We start from the raw sequence: 19,384 nt of genomic DNA, 5'->3' as shown, positions 1-19,384 counted from the left end.
GTAGGCAGGGGCTGACGGAGCAGCTTGGAAATGCTGGCAGGGCTAGTACAAGGTCATTCACATGTCAGGCTAGCGATATGATTGACTCGGATTACACCTTTCAGAGGTGACTGCATGTGCGCAATGGGAACTTGACAATAGTTCTGCCCATGCTTCGGGCCCCGTAGTACTTAAGTATATGTGCCATTTCTTCAGAATACACTGGTAAAATGTATTTTTCTATTAAAAGCAAATTAACCTTTTTAAAATAAATAACGAACGTAATAGTCCTCATTCATAGATCACTTGAGAAAATGAAAGGAACCAAGAGTAATGTAGCCAAATAGCGGGCCACTCCTTTACGATCACCACCATGCCTTCCATTGCACACGACCTCAGTTTGCTGTTATGGACCCTCAGGATCTTGGCCATGTTGGTAAAAACCTTCCAGATATTTCATTTGGCAGCAGGGAGAGTTGCATACGCTTTTGTGAAGATCCATGATTGAGAGTTGAGATCACAAATGATTGCATTTTCTTTTCCTTAAGAGGGATCTTCATTGATTGTGATGAGTCCCCCCAAAAAACTTGCTGATCCCTTTTGAATGTAATGGAAAATATCATGAAAATGCCCAATTGTTTAATCATACGAACAGGTTCTGAATTATCGTATCCACAGCGATACTCCTAAACATAGAATATTCCTGCTTAAGCGCTGGGACCCCAGAACAGAATGCAAGAGTGCCAATCTGCAGTTGGAGGTAGGCGCCTCATTTTTTAGTCTGGTGATGATTCCATGAATAGCAAGACAAGCTAGTTTTTACTGCGTTTTTAATGTAAAACAATCCTCTTATATAGCAGTAAAACCACATGCAGCACTGAGCTGAAAGAAATGTGCTACATTATCCAAAATAACCTCTGCGTTTCACTCCGTGAAAGAGAACAATGAAGGAAGATGTGTCCACTATCCTTTAAGAAGCCCGCAGTTTCCGTCTCCAGCTTGCACCGCAATGGCAGTTTGCCCTGTAGCCTCAGTTCTGTTTTTCTGGCACGAGCTGACCGGATCTCACTACTCCGAGGGGTATGTACCCCTTTCTTCTGAGGTTTCAGATTCTTAAACTTTTCATCATCAGTTGACATTTTTCACATCTGAGAACAGTTTTCCTTTATTTTTTTTGTTTCTTTCAAGGGAATTTTTTCTATAAAATATCTTCATTCTTTCTGAAGAGCCCTGGCTTTGGGTCAGAAAGACTGCCTCAGATCCCCATTCAGTATGCGAGGTCTGCCTACCAGCCACGCGTACTGTAAAGAACTGTAAATGTTGCCAAATGACAAAAAGAGCCCTGAAGGATGATAAGACTCACTTTCGAGGGAATCTGGGAGACCTATGGGAGGAATAAAAATGTTTAAAAAAAAGCTCTGACTGCAGAGTAGAGAGGGGGAGTCTGTACGCTCCTGTGACAAGGACTCCTATGGAGCAAGCTCTAGGGAGAAAGGCGGAGGAGGCACCATCACCACTCAGATATATACGGAAGCACCAGTCGACATCAGAGCAGGGTTCAGCACCAACCTTTTAACAGCTGAGAAGTTCAGGGCTGCTGGCGTTGACATCAGGACCACAAGTAGCGGCCTCCCTTATCTTTGGCACTGGTTAGGCCTTCACCAACATACTGCCTCTCAATGGTGGATCTGTCGACTGCAAGGGGGTACGGCATATTATTGAAGTTGAGGTCACCGTTCATAAGATCAACATCAAGGAGACACTTCTCGGCCTGTAGTTTCTCTGTATTTTCTGAGGATCGGCCTACATCATCTCCTTTAGAGACCCCATTGTCTCCCTATATAGGAACCTCTTGAAACGCTGGGCCTGCCGCCAAGACCTTTTCAATCACCAAGACCGGCCATTACACCATTGCTGGTTCTTCCTTTAGCTTTGATGATGGTGTAACGCAGCAGGTTTATGTCTCATAGGCCTGCTGCTCCATCTCAAACTTTTTCAGTTCTCCGGCAAATGCAAAAGATGTAAAAGGAGGAATACTTCTTCCAATTCTCCATCCCTCTTCAAGATACTTTTCTTACATCTCCTATACTTCCTGTACCTCTACTTCACCAGTGGTATTTCTCACGAGAACTTCTCCACTTTGTTACGTTGTAGCAGTGTAAGAAGTCCTAATAAAGGGTACAAAAAAAACTGAACACTCATATGGGGGCTCTGCAAACTTCTGTCTGTCACCATGGAAACTTTACAGCCACAGGTCTCTCTCCCAGACCTGTTCTGCGTTTGGTCCCAGGATTTGCAGAACTTGATGAAGTTAAGTTTCTCACATCACCACTTCCAGGTGTGAGTCTTGTAACTAGTTTAGAACGGCTACGCTTTTCAGTTCAAATCTTTTCTTCCATCAAACCTAGTAAAGCCAATACCAAAATATCAGCTGTGACTTTTAAGAGTTTAAAATCTCTACCCCAAAAACAAGTAATTAGGCCAGTGCCTCCATCACAAAGAGGAAGAGGAATCTATTCCAGATGTGTTTTAGTTTCCAAGAAAGGTCCTGCGAGGAGTTCAGACTGATCCTCTTCTTGAGACAAGCCATAAAATGGAGTAGGAAAAAACAATTCTGGGTGCTAGCTATTCATTAGATATATCCACGAAGGGAGACTGAATATGTTCTCAAGATCAACAAGCTTATTTTCACATACCAGTAAAAGAAAGCACACAATGTTACTCGAATTCATAGTACTCCATTATTTATATAAGGTTCTGCTCTTCAGGCAGGAGAACTTCCTCAAAGTGCGTGTCCTGTGGTGGTAGATCATCTTCAAAGGAAAAGGATCTTTATTAAACTGTACTTTTACTACGGGTTGTTAAAGGCATGCTCTGCACAGCAACAACTTAGGATTTAAACAGCATTGCCAATGCATTACAATGTCTAGGGTTAACCTTCAACTTCGAAAAATTGCATGGTGGACACTCTCCCTATTGAGTCCATTGTGTTTTTCCTGATGCTGAACGCACATCTCTACTTGAGACTGCCACAACACTGCTTAGAGGATCAATGACAGTGGCAAGGACGACTATGAGAACAGATTGTTTTTAACAATATTGACTAAAGAACTTCTCAAATGGTAGTGCAGAGAAACAGCCTCCTATTTCCTCCTTCCATTTCATTAAGGTCTGCCAGGCCAGACATTTGTGAGGGATGATTCCCTGAAGGAATGGGGAGCCAATCTGCAAGATCTTACTCTTTATGGATTGTTCTTAGAAACCCAACTTTGACACATTAACGTCCTGAAGTTAAATGCAGTCCATATGGAACTGAAAGCTTTTTCTTACATCCTACAACATACAGGATTTTAGTACAAACAAACAACATAACCACAATGTACATTCTCAACCAGTGAGGTGGCTCCAGGTTATAAATCCTATCACTGGAAACCCAAGTATGAAAGTTCTTAAAGGCTAAGCGTCATTCTGCTAGGATGACTTATGCATTCAAATGGAAGAGATTCGTAATATGCCACTTATGTCGTTTTTTTTCCTTTTTTTTTTTTTTTTTTTACAATGTATGTGATAAAATATTTTTTAGGATTACAAAAGACATATCGTCAAGTTAGACATTCTCCTCGTCCAGTTGAGCTTAATCTGGGTCTATCCAAACTAATGGCTCCTCCGTTTGAGCCTACTCATAAGCCCTGATTACAGCACCTTTCTTGAAATCACCTTGACAAGAAGGGTTAGGAAACTTCAAGCCCTACAGTCAGTAGAATCATGCACGGCGTTTCATTAGAATTCGGTGTTGTGAAGACACAACCCTGCTTCCAACCTAAAGTCATACACTTTCATGTAAACCAAACAATGGCATTACTGATAGTTTTCTGTAATCCTCTTTGCCAGCAGAGAGGTTACTTCATTCTTTAGACGTTGGGAGAGTCCTTAGATTTTACTTGGACAGAACTAAAGACTTCTCAAGACAACCCCATTTTTTCAGTTATGACCCTCTTAAGACTGGGAAGTCTTAATAACAGCAGATGGATGGTGTCATTTATTACATCTTGCTATGCATCAGCTAACAAACCCCCTCCTGGTAAGCACAGGGCTCATTCTACACGAAGCAAGGCAGCTACTGCAGCTTGGGTGAGGAATGTTCCTCTTGCAGACGTTAGTAAAGGGTCACCTCGAGGACCATTCACAGTTTCACAAGGCATTATTGCTTAGATGAACACGCGCGCTCTGGCACTTTAATAAGCTGGACTAAAATTCGGGGCCACCTTGTATTCCTAGGAACCTGGGCAGACGATGTTCCCTCGGGGGAAGCTCTATGCCTGTGCCTCCTAGTCAAAAATTATACAGACTTGTGACAGTGTATAAACAGTTATTTAATTACTGTCCATAGTTACACAAAACAAACAGTATAACAAATGGGAGGCACTAAAAACAGCACAGTGATGCTGATTTGTGAAAGAGAATGTTGACTTAATGCCTATCGTTTCAAAAATAGAGGCTCGGAATTTCAGTCCAGGTTTGATGGAGTACAGTAAACATCTGTAAAATTCAATTTATAAATGTGTTTCGACCCCTGTAAAATCAATTTCCAGCAGGGTCTTCATCTAATCCTAATTCTGCATAGTAGGTGTTTTCTCTGCGGTTATAAACAACCCTCTCTTCTCCTCGGCTGTCAATATTAAAATCGTCCTGATCTCTTACTCTATACGTATTGCTGTGGAAGAAAACCTGCCTTTGTGAGGCAAACCGCTAGTGCAGTGCCAGGAAGGCGGGACGTTTGACCTTACAGGCTCCACAGCCTTAATTTAGTTACCTTCCCTGAGTGGGAAGACGTTATTCGTGATAATGTAGCACATTTCTTTCATATAGGTTCTGCAGTGTGGTCTTACTGCTTTGTGAGAGGAAGTTTTTACATAGAAAAAAATGCTGTAAAAGCAAGCATGCGTTGCTATTCATGGAGGTATCACCAGAATGTGAGCATTGAGGTGCCTGACTCCAACTGCAGATTGATTTTGTTACATTCAGTAAGAAGTGTCCTGGAGTCTCAGTACCTGGGTGGCATTATTCTATGTTTGGGAATTCAGTGAGAATATTTACTATGCATAACTTGGATTACAAGTAACACTTCCTCCTGAAGGAATGACAGACCTCCTTGTGTATTAGTCCAGGAGTCTGACTGAAGACAGACAAAAATGTTTTGTAAACGTTTTTGTGTAGATCTTTCAATTCGCTGTGTTGTGAATTTTTGTTATTGGGCTATCTTCCAAAGAGCTTTAATGGTCACTTTTCCACTTGTCACCCTTTTTGCCGTTCCAAAAAGGGATGACATTGTTTTGATAGCTAAAAGTAACACATGAATAAACTCACATGAACCGGCCCTCGGTTGATGAAAAACAATTTGTTTATTTTCAAAACAATATCACTAATGGTGTGGGGTAGTAGGAACTGAAGGTCAGACTAGGTCAGTCTTTTTTCAGTGGTGTTGGTAAGGTCACTGTAGATCCTCAGGTCGGGAAGTCATTGCTGGAAAAATGTCCAAGCTAAGGGGTGCTGTGTTGCCTACAGGGGGATGGGGGATTTCCCTTACGGACTAGGTGGTCTCACACACATAATAGTGTCTTGCTTCATCATATGACCACCTAGCCCCACCCAAGTAAGATGATACTACTTGGGCGGACTCAACCTCGTGGTTAAAAGAACCCGAGGGAGTGCTAAAATTAAACTGGCTGGATAGTTACATTGATCCAGAAGGGGTGAATACTAAAATTACCAAGCATGTCGCCAATACCTTCTGCTAATTTTAATGAAGGTGCATGCTGGTAAACCTAAAACTAAAAGGGAAAGGCTCGTTGGAGAGTAATGTCTCTTGGAGTCTAAAAGAAAAAGTGGATGACCAACATGTTTCTGCCCTCACTCAGTGCTGGTAGGTCAGGGGCATTCGTCAGGGTCGGAGCACACGCAGTAAGTGGGGTGCTCAAAAAGTGAAAAATTTATATGGCCTACCTGCCAGGCTCCGGCATGTAGGTAACCCCCCTTGGTATTTATTCCCTTTGGAGTGAGTGTGACTACAAGGGAAAACCCCCCCGGCACTAGCCAGACCAGAGGTAGATTGCCCCTTACCCTGGGGCCTACCCCACTGTGAACTACCCGTTCAGGTAGGCCATATACATTTTTCACTTTTTGAGCACCCCACTTACTGCGTGTGCTCCGACCCTGACGAATGTCCCTGACCTACCAGCACTGAGTGAGGGCAGAAACATGTTGGTCATCCACTTTTTCTTTTAGACTCCAAGAGACATTACTCTCCAACGAGCCTTTCCCCTTTAGTTTTAGGTTTACCAGCATGCACCTTCATTAAAATTAGCAGAAGCTATTGGCGACATGCTTGGTAATTTTAGTATTCACCCCTTCTGGATCAATGTAACTATCCAGCCAGTTTAATTTTAGCACTCCCTCGGGTTCTTTTAACCACGAGGTTGAGTCCGCCCAAGTAGTATCATCTTACTTGGGTGGGGCTAGGTGGTCATATGATGAAGCAAGACACTATTATGTGTGTGAGACCACCTAGTCCGTAAGGGAAATCCCCCATCCCCCTGTAGGCAACACAGCACCCCTTAGCTTGGACATTTTTCCAGCAATGACTTCCCGACCTGAGGATCTACAGTGACCTTACCAACACCACTGAAAAAAGACTGAGCTAGTCTGACCTTCAGTTCCTACTACCCCACACCATTAGTGATGATATAATTTCTATAGGGAGGCGGTGTGGACTAGCAAACACTCCCATTGCTCTCTTTTTGTGTACATATATTTTCAAAACAAAACACAAAAAAATTGGAAAAGATGTAGGTAGAGCTATTGGATGATTTGTGAAGAAATCAGAGACTACCTTTGACAAAAAGCCTGGCTTACATCTTGAAAATACCTTTTTATGGAAACGTTGTATGATCCATGAGAATCACATTTGCTAAAGTAATAGCACTATACAGCTGGCTCTTTGTTTATCTGTTGCTTTATCTCTTTGTTAGCTGCTTGCAGGACAGTGGTACAGTCAGTTGTGTGGAACTTTACTTGTAAAAATGAAGGTCCAGACTATCTAGAACACAATCTAAACAGTATTTTAACTTTGCACATTTTGAAAGTGGATACTGATATTGGTGTAAAGAAGGTGCCTTCAACATCTGGTGTGTCAAATTACATCCTATAGCACTGATTTCTACAGTCCAGCTGTTGTCTGAGCAGATTTCACTAAATAGAGATGGCTTCAATCAGACTGGTTTACTATTACACGTTTGCTGGAAAGCGCTATGGGCTGGTGAATGTAAGCATTACACTCTAGTGGCTTCTTCCTAAAGCAGTGATAAATGTGACCACGATTCTCTGCACTATCTTTTTACCTAGCCCTAAGCTGCCCAATTCTGCTTGTTTCTCCTTTTCTCCTAAACACAGGTTTACGGATGGTAAAAACGAGTTTGATGGGATTACCGTTGTCTTGATCCATAGGCTCTTTCCCACCAAGAACATGCTCTTGCAGGTCCCTCAGCCAGTTGTCCCTGATTCCTCTTTAGTTCTCGTCTGCAACAGTGCATGTGCTCTCACTTGCGAGGAATATTGTTCACAATGAATGTCTTGGATCCAGCCAATTGCTTACATCTGTTGGCTTCATAGTACTCTCCTTTGCTGCCTACTAATTGGCTAGTGCTTGCTTGGCGTTGCTTCCTTTTCTTTCTGTGGAGCATGGACCAAGCACCGATTGCTTCCTCTTGATTAGTTTTTGTCCGCTGATCATGCTGTGGTTGAGGTGCGCATTTCAGGACACTTCCACTTGTGCTAGTCTCTCTATTCATTATGTTTTCAAATTTATTTTTTTGCATTGTTTATGTACGCCTGTATCTTCTGGCTTATTTGTACAACTACCAAAAAATTACATTTTATGTGGGTTGGTTTAAGCGGTTATAATATATAAATGCCACACTAACCTTCATGATACTTGCTACTGCACACCTAGTTTTGTTTTCTATCAGTTATTCATCCCCGATATGCCTTATACCTCTGCATTTTTTCCAGGTTACTTAAACCCACAATATATGACTCTACACCTCTCCGAGCCGATCCACTGTTGGCTACACTGCTATTTAGCACACCACTGTACTTCACTCTACACCATTCCAGTCCTCTCTATGCTGGTCTAGTTAATGCCACTCTGTTCTACACAACTCACTTAATGCCACTCTACTCTACACCTCTCCATTCTGCATCCTGCTACTGTGCGCTATGATATTTCTGACGAAGAGTAACAGAGTCTTCATTAAGATTGCTTGTCCTGTTTTATTTAACTTAAATATATTTTCAACAAAGGTTTGTGTTAGTGTGGTATTATGCTGCATTTTATCCTAACCAATTTGACTTGTTCTTTCTTTTCTTTGCAACCTCTCTTGTGACTTGCCAGGTAGCCGGACCATTGCAAACAGTTTCAGCTTTGGTAAGTTAGTCGGGGGGCGGGGAGAGGGGGTGGGGAGAAAGAATCTCTTGCTTGTGAATATTCAGTGGCGAATGAGGTTCACCTAATCCCTATCCTCAGCAATGCCTTAACATCAGCGTTCCATTTACACATACACATATTGGGTTTGGCAATCTATCGCCAGGTGTTTTTTTATGCACAAGATGTAACTTTCTAAGTTATGAAATGGAAATGTTATGCTAAGATATTCTGCTTCACAGAACTGTATCTGTCAACATAAATCTGGGAAGCATAAGTAAAATGTTTAGGTATTTAGCATGTGCAGCATTCTGCTTCCAGGAAAAATTGCTTGAGAGTGTGGCGCATTGTGGAAAGGGAACAGGAAGGGTGAGAGTGGGGGAAGGGTGGGGCATAAGGGCAGGGACAAGTGTGTGGTACGGAAAGTCAACAAAGTTGATTAACGAGCAGCATCACTACACAATTTTTTCGACAGCACGCGTGGAATGAGATTTGGAAGGCTAGATCGTTGATTCTGGCGACTTAAATCACGTTTGGGTTATATATAGAAAGGAGATCTGTGAGTGGCGGGCTTACATCGTAACTTTGTTCTGTGAGCCTTAAGAGAACTGCAGAGCGCACTGACTTGTGTTTCTCACCTACGCACCCCCGGCTCGTAGGTACAGCAAGCAATCGGCACTAGAAGTAGGGTTGCCAACTGTCCGAATTGACACCATCATGACCAGTATTTTTAATGTCCCGACCAATTCAAAATTAGGAACCTCACCTACCTACAGCTGGTACTTTCCCCCATATCAGTACATACTACGTACAACAATAAGTAGTAGACAAAACACTCAAATATGTACCGTAAAGATGGCCTGGTTATCCCTAACCGATAATTAAAGTAAACCAAGACAGAAAGGCCATGTTACAAATGAAACCAAACAATGTACGGTCCCATTTATGATTCGGACCTTTGTTTCTTTTTTTTTGAGGGGGGGGGGCGTGATTGCACTGTCTGGAAGAGACAAAGGGACTTGGATGTAAGGGCCAATCCTGTTCACATGTGGTGCAGGAATGATTTATCAGCTGAACGCTTGTTATTAACGAGGTAGCAGAGCAGCAAGGAAAATAAAATAAACGTTTGTAGCCTGTCTAGCGGTAGATGGCATGCTTTGCACGCTCCTGCCACCTAGCGTTTGGCTCTGAGATTGCAAGTTGTTTATCTTCGAAGTAGAAGTTTAGATTTCCCATCTAGAAAGCACCAAGATAAAAACGCCCCCTCGGACTGTAACTATTCCGCCATTACTAAAGATGTGCGTTTGGAGCCGTAAGACCACTGAGCTGTAGTCTGCAATACTTTGGCTCGAGTGACAAGAATTGCTTTTTACAACTTCAATGAGTCATCATTACATAGCTGCCAGGTTTCCCAGGTCCATGTGTGATGGGCTTTTCCACTCCACTTTTTTCTTTGCGTTCTGGGAGTTGTAGTCGTGTTTTATAATGGAAAAAAACAAGGCTACACGTCCCAGAATTCAAAGAAAAACACCTGAAATGGCGCAGCACACCACACATGGACCTGGGAAGCTTGGCTGGGCTGTCATTACGATGATGACAAGTCGAATTCGTCTAGGCCCAGAGGGTTTATCTCAGTGCCATATTGTATGAGAATGACCCATAGGAGAGAAGTTGGTTCAAAGGAATGTCATTCCACTTTTGTTTAAAATGTACCTGTAAGGTCCCCTCGCTGGACCGTCATCCGGTTTGCGACTCATGCTTGGCAAGAGACCATGAGAAATTTAGCTGTTAGGTTTTACAAAAACAAGACAACTATTAAATACCAGCGAGACGATGGTGGGCGCATACTGGATGCAGTGCCAGGACCCTAAAGGTCCCACAAGCAGTGTGGGACCAGACTTCGAAGAAGAAGGCCAGACTGGTATCCTAGCCGGTGAAATGGGCGAGAGGCCTGAAATACTCTCCTGACGCCGAAAAGAAGCAGCCTTCAGGTGCCTCATTCAAACCTACACCCAAGACACATTACTGAAGACAAAAACATCTGGCATGCCATTCAAAGGTCGACCCCCTAGGGTTCCACTTTGGAAAGAGTCTCGCACTAAGGGCCGGCTCCTCTCTCTTGAGAGATTGGGCTTTGAGCCCCAAGACTGTTCCGAAGACCCTTGACAGCTGGTTCTGGTCACTGCCCCTAAGCCCGCTTGCGCAAAGAGCCTATTTAGACTCTAGAGAACCCTGGAGCTACAGGCCCCCTTCCTGACACTCACCTCAATAACATCCTCAACGCTGACTGACACCATACCAGCCATCGAGCTCAGGGGACAGCCTGATGGCACGCAGAGGAAGATTTATAGTCATTCTCAATCCCACCAGATTATAGCTTGCCCTCCACTCACGAGTCAGTTGCAACACCTCTGAAGAAGTGGAAGCTGACATTTGAGGCAGCTGTGTGGAGTGGCATACATTCCTCATTCCAAAGAGATGCTAGCAGAAAGATTTGTGCGTTTTCCCTCATCTCCCACCAGCCCCATTCCTTCTCCACAGCCACAGTTAGCACAGCTTCTCTCCTCTCTGCAACAGAGCCACTCAGATCAGGATTGTCATCTCCAGCAATGCCAGGTGAAAGGGCAGATCCTTGGCTGGACTATCATGTGGACCTTATGGTTCCTTGAGAGCATGACAGTTCCCAGGGGAAACTTACAAAGAGCCAGTGAAGCCCAGTTTGGCTGCACCCAAAATCAAAAAGTAATGTAAGATGGTGTCTGACTATTTGCCTAACAGCAGAGGTCCTGTACCACTGGACTCCCTGGTAGTCCATACTGCTAGAAAAAGCCCAACTACCTAGGGAGAAGGCGACACACCACCTCCATATAAAGATCTACACAAGACTGATGCATTGTGACAGCGTGTTGCAGTGGCACACAGCCAGCTCTTCGGATGGCCTCAAGGTATGACGGAGAGTAATGGCATTTAAAGGCTGCTGCCTCTTCATTATGCCACATCCTCGAAGAGTGAATCGTGAAGTTGTTGGGTATGGTTGCTAACTGTGTGGCGATTGTGCCACACACTTGACTCCATGTTTCTGACCAGGCAATGGTCCCAAGTTAAGGGTCAAGTTACAAGATCACTTCTATTGCTTGTGGGAAAAGGAACAGCCAAAAAGACAAAAGTTAGAAAAGCCAGATGGTTTTTTTTACGAACTCTAATGTGCCTGAACAGAAGAAAAGGGAGAGGGGGGGGGGTGAGGCTCTAGGATGCATAGCAATTAGAAGTGATGCCTGCAGTAGATTGTGCCTAAAAATTGAGATTGATCTCCTCCAATACTCTGTCTTCTACTTGCAGGAAGCAACCAGGGAGCAGATTATGGTACTGTCCCCAGGCCCACAGCCAGAATTCCAGACATGAACAACATATTTGGGACCGGGACAGTTACAACCTCTGGTGCCGGCAGGTACAGTTTATGTGTAAACCTGAACATTTCATCCTAATAACTTTTGGTTCTTTCTGCATAGGTATGCTCCACTAGGGCAGAGTTATCATTCTGTACGTACACAGCTCCATATACTCAAAAAACCTGCTGACGCAGTCACTGTGTAGTTATCGTCCCCTGATTCTGGTATGCAAAAAGAGGGCATGAAAGTGAACAACGCATTAAAGGTTTCTAGGTTATTTATTGAAGTTTTTGTTTTCAGAGAACATGGAATACATTTTGTGGACTGATGCCGGTGAGGAAACTCTTATAACGAGAATGACTGTTTCAGCTTTCAAAGCTACTGGAAATCGCAGAGGGATTGTGTCACCAGAATTCTTGCAGCTCCAATGAGCCCAGCAGGGAGGGGCGTTGATGTGTGGAGAGGCAACAGGGCCTAAAAATAATTGCAACTGCAATGTAAAATATTGAAACTTCTCAAAACAGAAGCAGAATCAGGGGAACCAAAAGCCCAAACGTGCGGTGTAGAAACTTGCCCCACAGTGCGGTGGAGTTACGGCCTCCTATTACTACAGCCCGGAGTCGTCGCCTGCAGCCGCGTACCTGAGCATTCAGGCTCCAATATGCAAAACCCTTAAAGCTACAAAGCTAACTCTGAGATAGCAATAAGCCATAATAACATGTATATACTGAAAATAATTACACTGATAAATTGACCACAAAACAATCCTTGAAAACAGCACAGTAATGCAATGTTAAGAGTCAAACCCGAGAGACACTTATCTTGACTGCAGATTAGCAAAGGAACTGGCACCAGATGGTGTTTCTGTGTGTTGAGGAGATTGAAGAGCAGTGATTGGTGGACTGGGAAGGAGTGTTAAAGGAGGGTGTGTTTATGCTTATGGGGTTTGAATTTTGTTTTTATTGATGCTTTGTTTGGCTGCTGTGGTTTTGGCAGTAAAGAAAGAGAAGCATAATCAGAGCCTCTGGTCCTGACATAGAATCCTGTAAGGACATGCCTCAACAAAAAGTTGGTTCTCGATGGTACTGTTTCTTCTATATCAGGGTTTTTTATTAACATTCAAAATAATTGTCTACACCTTTAGACTAAAGTCTTTACATACAGCATCACACGATGCTGATGTAAAGATAACATTTGCTTTCTATTTTTTTGTCTTTTAATATAACTGTGTAGGAAAAAAGGAAAAAAAACAATTGGGAAAACTAAAATGGGTTTAGGCCTATTTAGCAGCCTTTCCATAAAAAACCATTTTCATTTCCCTGTTTTCAAAGTGAAAAAAATTAAAGTAATATATTTTCATAGGTGTGCTACCTTAGATAGGCCTTTATACTACATGTTCATTAAATATCCGCAATTTTGAGTTGACACCCTGCCTTTGGTAGGTGGGTAATTGGGGATCGGCGCTGTAATGAAAGTACCTATCCTATTCTAAACAGGGTTTGTTCTTGTTCAGGCTCTTGGAAGATGGATCAATACAATAATACAAAGAGCCCACACCCACCCACAACTCCTCAGCTTTAGATTATAAAGTTACTTTGTCATACACAAAAGGCTTAAGTTGGTAGGTATGAATGTATCTCACTATATTGTTATGTAGTATAACTTCTCATCACATCAACAATCAAATCCATATCATGGAAATTACATAAACATTTAACACATAAGAAAGGAAACAAATTAAAATATGCTGTGAGGTTATAATATGTAGCAATGTAAAGTAAAATATGCATACACACTAACTTAACCCCTTGTGTATTTAACAAAGTGACTTTAGAATCTATTGCTAGTAAGGGGGTCTGTTTGTTTGTAATTCAAGTTACTGCACCAGATTTGCAATGTTAATTCCTAATTTTTCTGGGCTTTTTCAAAGCTGGAAAATTCATAGTATTTTAAATTTAAAAAGTACCAGGGAGGGGCATGCAGGAGTTTGATGTTCCTGCCTCCAGCTGGAAACTACTCCACAATTTTAATCAAAGCATTAGAGCAAAATCTACATTTTAATTTTAAGGATGGGCAACAGCTTTCAATAGCCCAGCTTATGGCACTGTTGCAGCTTTCCAGCTCACCGAATTTAGCCATCATCACAGGTCTATGCCCCTTTTATCTTGTTCTCCCAGAATTATTTCAAGTGAGCACCTTTTTGTACTTCACTTATTTGTGATTTATTTTTTATTTTTCTTCTTTCTAAAACACCTTTATTTCTGACAGAAAAATGTGGGAAACATGATCCTGTAGTGACTGTTTCTCGTGGTTCTCCAGTGATTCTCTTGCAGTTTTGTCTTGAGGTACAAAAGTAGCTTCTATTTTAGGTCTCACCTGAGGCAGGGCATGTGTTGGTATTTTCAGGACCTTTTGTTTACTTATAGGGGGCTAAGAGCCTGCCCATTGCTTACCATTGGCTGGTTCCATGATCGCTCTCATTTCATTGCTTTGATTTGATCAATATATAATATATGTGCCAATTTTACTTTGTCTTCATGTGTTTTCCCTCTATTCGCGCCTGGCCCAGGTACCTCTTCCTTTCCCAGGGTCCATCCACTGGTCCACTTTCAGAGATACCTTTTCTTTTAGTGGCAGCCCTCTGTAAGAGTTCACATTTTTGCAGGCCATTTCTCCCACCTGTCCAGCGTTATGATTTGCGCTCGCTCACCTCCAACTGTTTGTCGTCTTGTTGCCTCCTCCCAACTTCCTCTCGCTGTCTGACTTAATCCTAGCTCCTTTCCGCCTTTCTTCCACTGTCCCTTGTGTTGCTTGCCCCATCCCTCCCTCCTCATGCTGCCTCTGGTGGCTCGCCCCCATCCGCCAAAATAAACAAAAGTGCTATGATGCGGCCAGTGCTGTTATTATTATTTTTTACCTAAGATAGGGTGCCATGCTGTGTTGTTGCATGGCCCCTTCCACCCTGTCCTGCATTGTTGCTTACCCCTCTAATCCTCCCATCCCGTCACAGTTAAAACAAATATTGGCACATGCAAATGAATCTTGCATATGCGAAAACTATTTGGCTTTTTAAATGTTTGGCCATTTTGTACAGTAGCCTGGCTGTGCCACTTTTAGCCATCTTGCACAGCAGCCATGCTGTTGTACACCATGGCCAAAAAACATCGACAAAGACAATACATCTCGCATAGATGAATCCTATTGGCAGTGCCAGGGCTTCTTAAATTAGTAGTCTATAGAGGAAAAAAACAAATAGGCCCACTGATTGATTAGGGGTCCTTGACTCGTTGGAATTTAACTTGTCTCTTCAGCAGTATTGTAGTTCAGGGTGGTGGAGGGGCGCTGCACAGTGTAGTGTCATTGTTTTGTCTTCTGGGATCAACTTTTCTAACAAAAGTTGATATCTTGTATCGGGATCCCCTCCTGACTAATAATTTTTGGTTTGACACCAGTATGTTAAGGAGTTTTTTAAATCTACGTTGATCATCTTTAAACCTCAATCTTTAGAAGGCTAATCTAAAGATTAATTACCACTAAGTAATCATCCTCCCTCATTAATACCCTTTTGAAACAAGCCAATTGTGTCTTCTACAGATGATCAGTGATCCATTAGATTTTAGAGAGCAGAAGTGTTCCACCAAGCACTTGTTGTCATTCAACAATGACATTTCAGTGATAATAGAACATTGGAATGCTGGGGGCTCCATTGAAAACAATGGAGTGCTGCGGGATTTTACTGGCCGGTAAAAGCCCGCAGCTGCCAACATTCCAATGTTCGCTTTGTTCACAGCAACAGCTGTGAACAAAGCCTCAGGGAGCCCGAGGGGATTTTTATCCCCTCGGGCTCCGTGAACATTTTTTTATTTTATAGAACATTCTACCCTGAGTGGCAGAATGTTCTAATAGCCTTAGAACCCGCCGTAGCGGGCTCTACCGGCTATTAAAGTCTCTCTCCCTTGTTAAATGCCCTCGCCTTCGGCTCGGGCATTTAACGCGGGGAGCGGGCCTTTAATAGCCGTAGAGCCCGCTACGGCGGGTTCTAAGGCTATAATAGAACATTGGAATGCTGGGAGCTCCACTGAAAACAATGGAGTGCTCTGGGCTTCTAATGGCCTGTAGAAGCCCGGAGCTCCAACATTGCAATTTTGCTGTTGCTGTGAACAAATGCCTCATGGAGCCCTCCGTGCGCCCTTTGTTTTATTTATTCGAACATTCTGCCCTCTAATAGCAGAATGTTCTAATAGCCGTATAGCCCGCTGTAGCTGTACCGGCCATTAAAGACCTGCTTCCTATAAACTCAGCCTTTAATGGCTGGTTTAGCCCACTTAGGGGGTTAATAAGGCTATATTAAACTAATCAACAATAAGGTTTCATTTGTCTTCAATGAAAGAAATACATTGTCAAGCATTATTCCATCATCCTTTGGACATTACTTAAAAAAATGGCTCAACTGTATTTGTTGTATTTGTTGATATCTATATAGTGATTGTGATGCTCCTCACTCGTTCTATATATTGCTATTTTGACTTCAGACTTGTAAATACACCCTTTTCAGTATAACTCTTGCTCGTTTCCAGCAGCCTGTTCTCCATACTGTAGTCGTCTGGGAAAGTTTTATTCCTAGGGTGCTTTTCTTGTGGAGGGGTGAAGGTTACGGTGTTAAAAAAAAAAATCTCAACCTTTCTCTCTCACAGTTTGACATTCAGTTGCCGTTATCCATTCTTAAATACATTCATTATTTTCATTTCGAAAGGCTGTTTTCATAGGCTGAGAGAGGCTGTCCTCTACCGTATGTCCTGAGTCAAAGGTCTTTTACCTTTCACCCTTGATGAGCAAAAAACACAGGTCTTTGTTTAAGGAAAAAGTGTTTAAGGCATCCTAAATCATGTCTCAGAAAGTTGGTAGTGGTGGGAGATTGTATGTTTAGGTTCACCGCGTTAGGTAGTTTTATGTAACATAACGTTTTCAGGCAACAGGACACCATTATGTTCTGCAAAGCAGACATTTTTATAATTAGTACTAATGACTACTGATCAACATCCAGTTGTGGAAAAGGATATGTTCATTACCTGTAACATCTGTTGTCCACCATCGATATATCCATTAAATAACAATCCTCCTTCCTCTGTGACTGGAGTTACAGAATTGGAAGCGAACAAGCAGATATATGAATATTAGCTCTTATGTTCTTCCACTCTGCTCCAAACTGGGATTGTGTCAGTCTGTGGTCATACCTTAAACCGCAGTACAGTTTTTGTTTTGAAAGATAATAAATGTCTATGCAAAAATGACTTCTACTTATTTCCCCCCAATCACATTCCCTTTCACTACTATCACTCCTGTAGGAGGCTGGCCCTCTATGTAGTGTGCAAGTGGCCCAGGCGACCACTGGCGGGAGGTCTGAGGTGTTCCTGAAGTCCCTCGACTGGGGCTTCCTCCTGATCCTTTTTCAGCTCATGAGGAGCTGGTTTTCTTATTGTCCAACGTCAGTGGACCAGTAGCCAGGCTATTGGTACGGTACGGCACGGCTACCAGGGGGCGCTGGGCCACCAAACTTGGCACGCTTGCAGGGTTTGTCCCGGCGGTCGTTGGTTTGTCGTTGGGTCCGGCAGCGACTTCCAGTTCGGCAGATATTGGCCGGTCAGTGAAGTGACCCTCACTGGTTTGCTGGTTCTTTGTTGGTTGCAGAGTGGTACCTCCACTCAGAAGGGAGATCTTGGCCGATTTGTGAAGCCTGGAGGTCCTCTGGGGTCCTTGAGGCCAGTCCAGTGTCCAGCCCCTCCGCAGCGGCGATTGTCGGGTCCTGGGTGCAGCAGCCAGGGTTTGGCACCTTTTTCCTGTGCAGCAGGTCCACAGTTCTCGCGCCTTTGATCTTCTTTGGGATAGTCGTCTTTGTCATTTCGAATCTGATATCTTGGTCTAGGGATGCCCACTAAATACTAAATTTAGTGGGCGTTTTAGGGGAAACCTGGTAGTGTCCAATGACACTGCCAGAACACTTACTTTTGGGTGGCTCCACCCACGTAAGGGACCACTTCCTGTGGGAAGGGTCACTTCCATATACCTGTTTGCTTTTTTTCCTTCCATCTAAGATGGAGGAAAAATGAAATGGAGGGTCCTCCTCGTAGGCAACACACTGGCACTGGGAACCTGGTTAGCAGGATTCCAGTGCACTCCAGTCCAAGTTGCATCCAGAAACCATGCACAAAGTGTGGGGTGGGTGTACTGAAACATTGTGCTAGTTTCAGTACCAACTCCCCTCCAGCCCCAGGCCAGGAGACTCAGCCAATATCTGGGAGAGGCTTCCTAGTCTGTCAGGTGAGGAAGAGAAGGGAAACAGGCTGGCTAGTTTCAGGGCCTACTTCTGCCTTACATCCTAATGTCCAGGTCATTCCCTCTGGGAAACTGACCCACCTCAAAAGAAATGGGACCCAATCTGAAATGTCTTATAGCTGTGCCACCAGTGTCTACACTTTTCCCTTTTGTCTTGGGGTCAGGGGTGTCCACCTCTGCTACCCATATCTTAGCCAGGGCAACCCCTAGCTTACCTGAAGAGGCTACCCACAACTGGTGTAACCCCACCATGACCAACAGGGTCAGGGGGCTTAACTTTCTATTTGGTATAGGATCAGACCGCCATGCCAAGGACAGTGCAGCCATAAAGGCCAACACCCAGCTGAAGCCACTGACAGCTGTCAGTGACCAGAACCACACCTTTAGCTCCATGCCCACAGGGGACAGGGCCAACTTGCAGGCTTCTTTGGATTCAGGGTGCCTGTCTGCTATAAGGGAGTGTGGGATCTCTACATCCTGCAGAGAATACTCTCCTTCCACTCTCTTTTCTGCCAGCTGAGTAGCTTTCATCTCAGGCTGAGCAGGTGCCTGACTAGACAGGCTCTCTTGTGGGTTAAGCTAGGCTTCACCAGTTCCAACAGTGGGGTTCTTCCCTAATGGAGTAGAAACCCCTTGGCTCTGGTGCCTTAGTTAAAGGTTACCTACCTTTCCTTCTCTTCTGATTTCCCTTTTTCTTCTGGGGCCTACTTGCACTCACTGCAGGGGCAGCACCTCCAGAATCTTTGAGAGAGGACTGGCACTGGCCCAGTTCCTCTTTTGGGCACTGACCAACCTCTGGGTGGTCATTTCGAAGGAGATAGTCAGGGGGGAGGTCTGTACTGACTACCACCATTCTCCAGCTAAGGGACTCATCTATCTCTATAGGAACTACAGATACTGGCCTATCAGTGACTTTCCCTGGGAAAACCCCTACCCTGGCAGTCTCTCCTGGGTTATACTGGTTTGAGAGCACCAGTCTGTCATGCACACTTGTGTGACTGGCAAAGGTGTCTCTCAGGGCAGTGGTTGGGATTCCATTCACCAGTAGGTGGTGGAAGTGTCTACTCCGCTCTGGAAACTCCAACTCAATTGTAAGGCCCACTTTCCAGTTAAGTGCTATGATGACCTCCTCATCTGAGGAGTCATCCCCAGTGGCTACACTGGTTATCCCTGGGGGCTTAATAGTGGGTCCGTTTTGGGACAA

The 19,384-nt window shown here is 43.7% G+C and overlaps 1 protein-coding gene across 2 annotated transcripts in view; it reads left to right on the top strand.

Moving 5' to 3' along the window:
- The window catches only part of AGFG2 (ArfGAP with FG repeats 2), a 259,436-nt gene that overhangs the window by 148,402 nt on the left and 91,650 nt on the right, over positions 1 to 19,384 (top strand). For both annotated transcript variants that reach the window (XM_069215633.1, XM_069215632.1), the window contains 2 exons: positions 8,429 to 8,461; positions 11,798 to 11,906. In XM_069215633.1, coding sequence (XP_069071734.1) covers positions 8,429 to 8,461; positions 11,798 to 11,906 — 142 coding nt within the window. The remainder of the gene's footprint in view (positions 1 to 8,428; positions 8,462 to 11,797; positions 11,907 to 19,384) is intronic.

Source organism: Pleurodeles waltl, chromosome 12 (assembly GCF_031143425.1).
Source record: "Pleurodeles waltl isolate 20211129_DDA chromosome 12, aPleWal1.hap1.20221129, whole genome shotgun sequence".
Taxonomy (NCBI): Eukaryota; Metazoa; Chordata; class Amphibia; order Caudata; family Salamandridae; genus Pleurodeles; species Pleurodeles waltl.
This window is presented reverse-complemented; position numbering and strand designations above follow the sequence as displayed.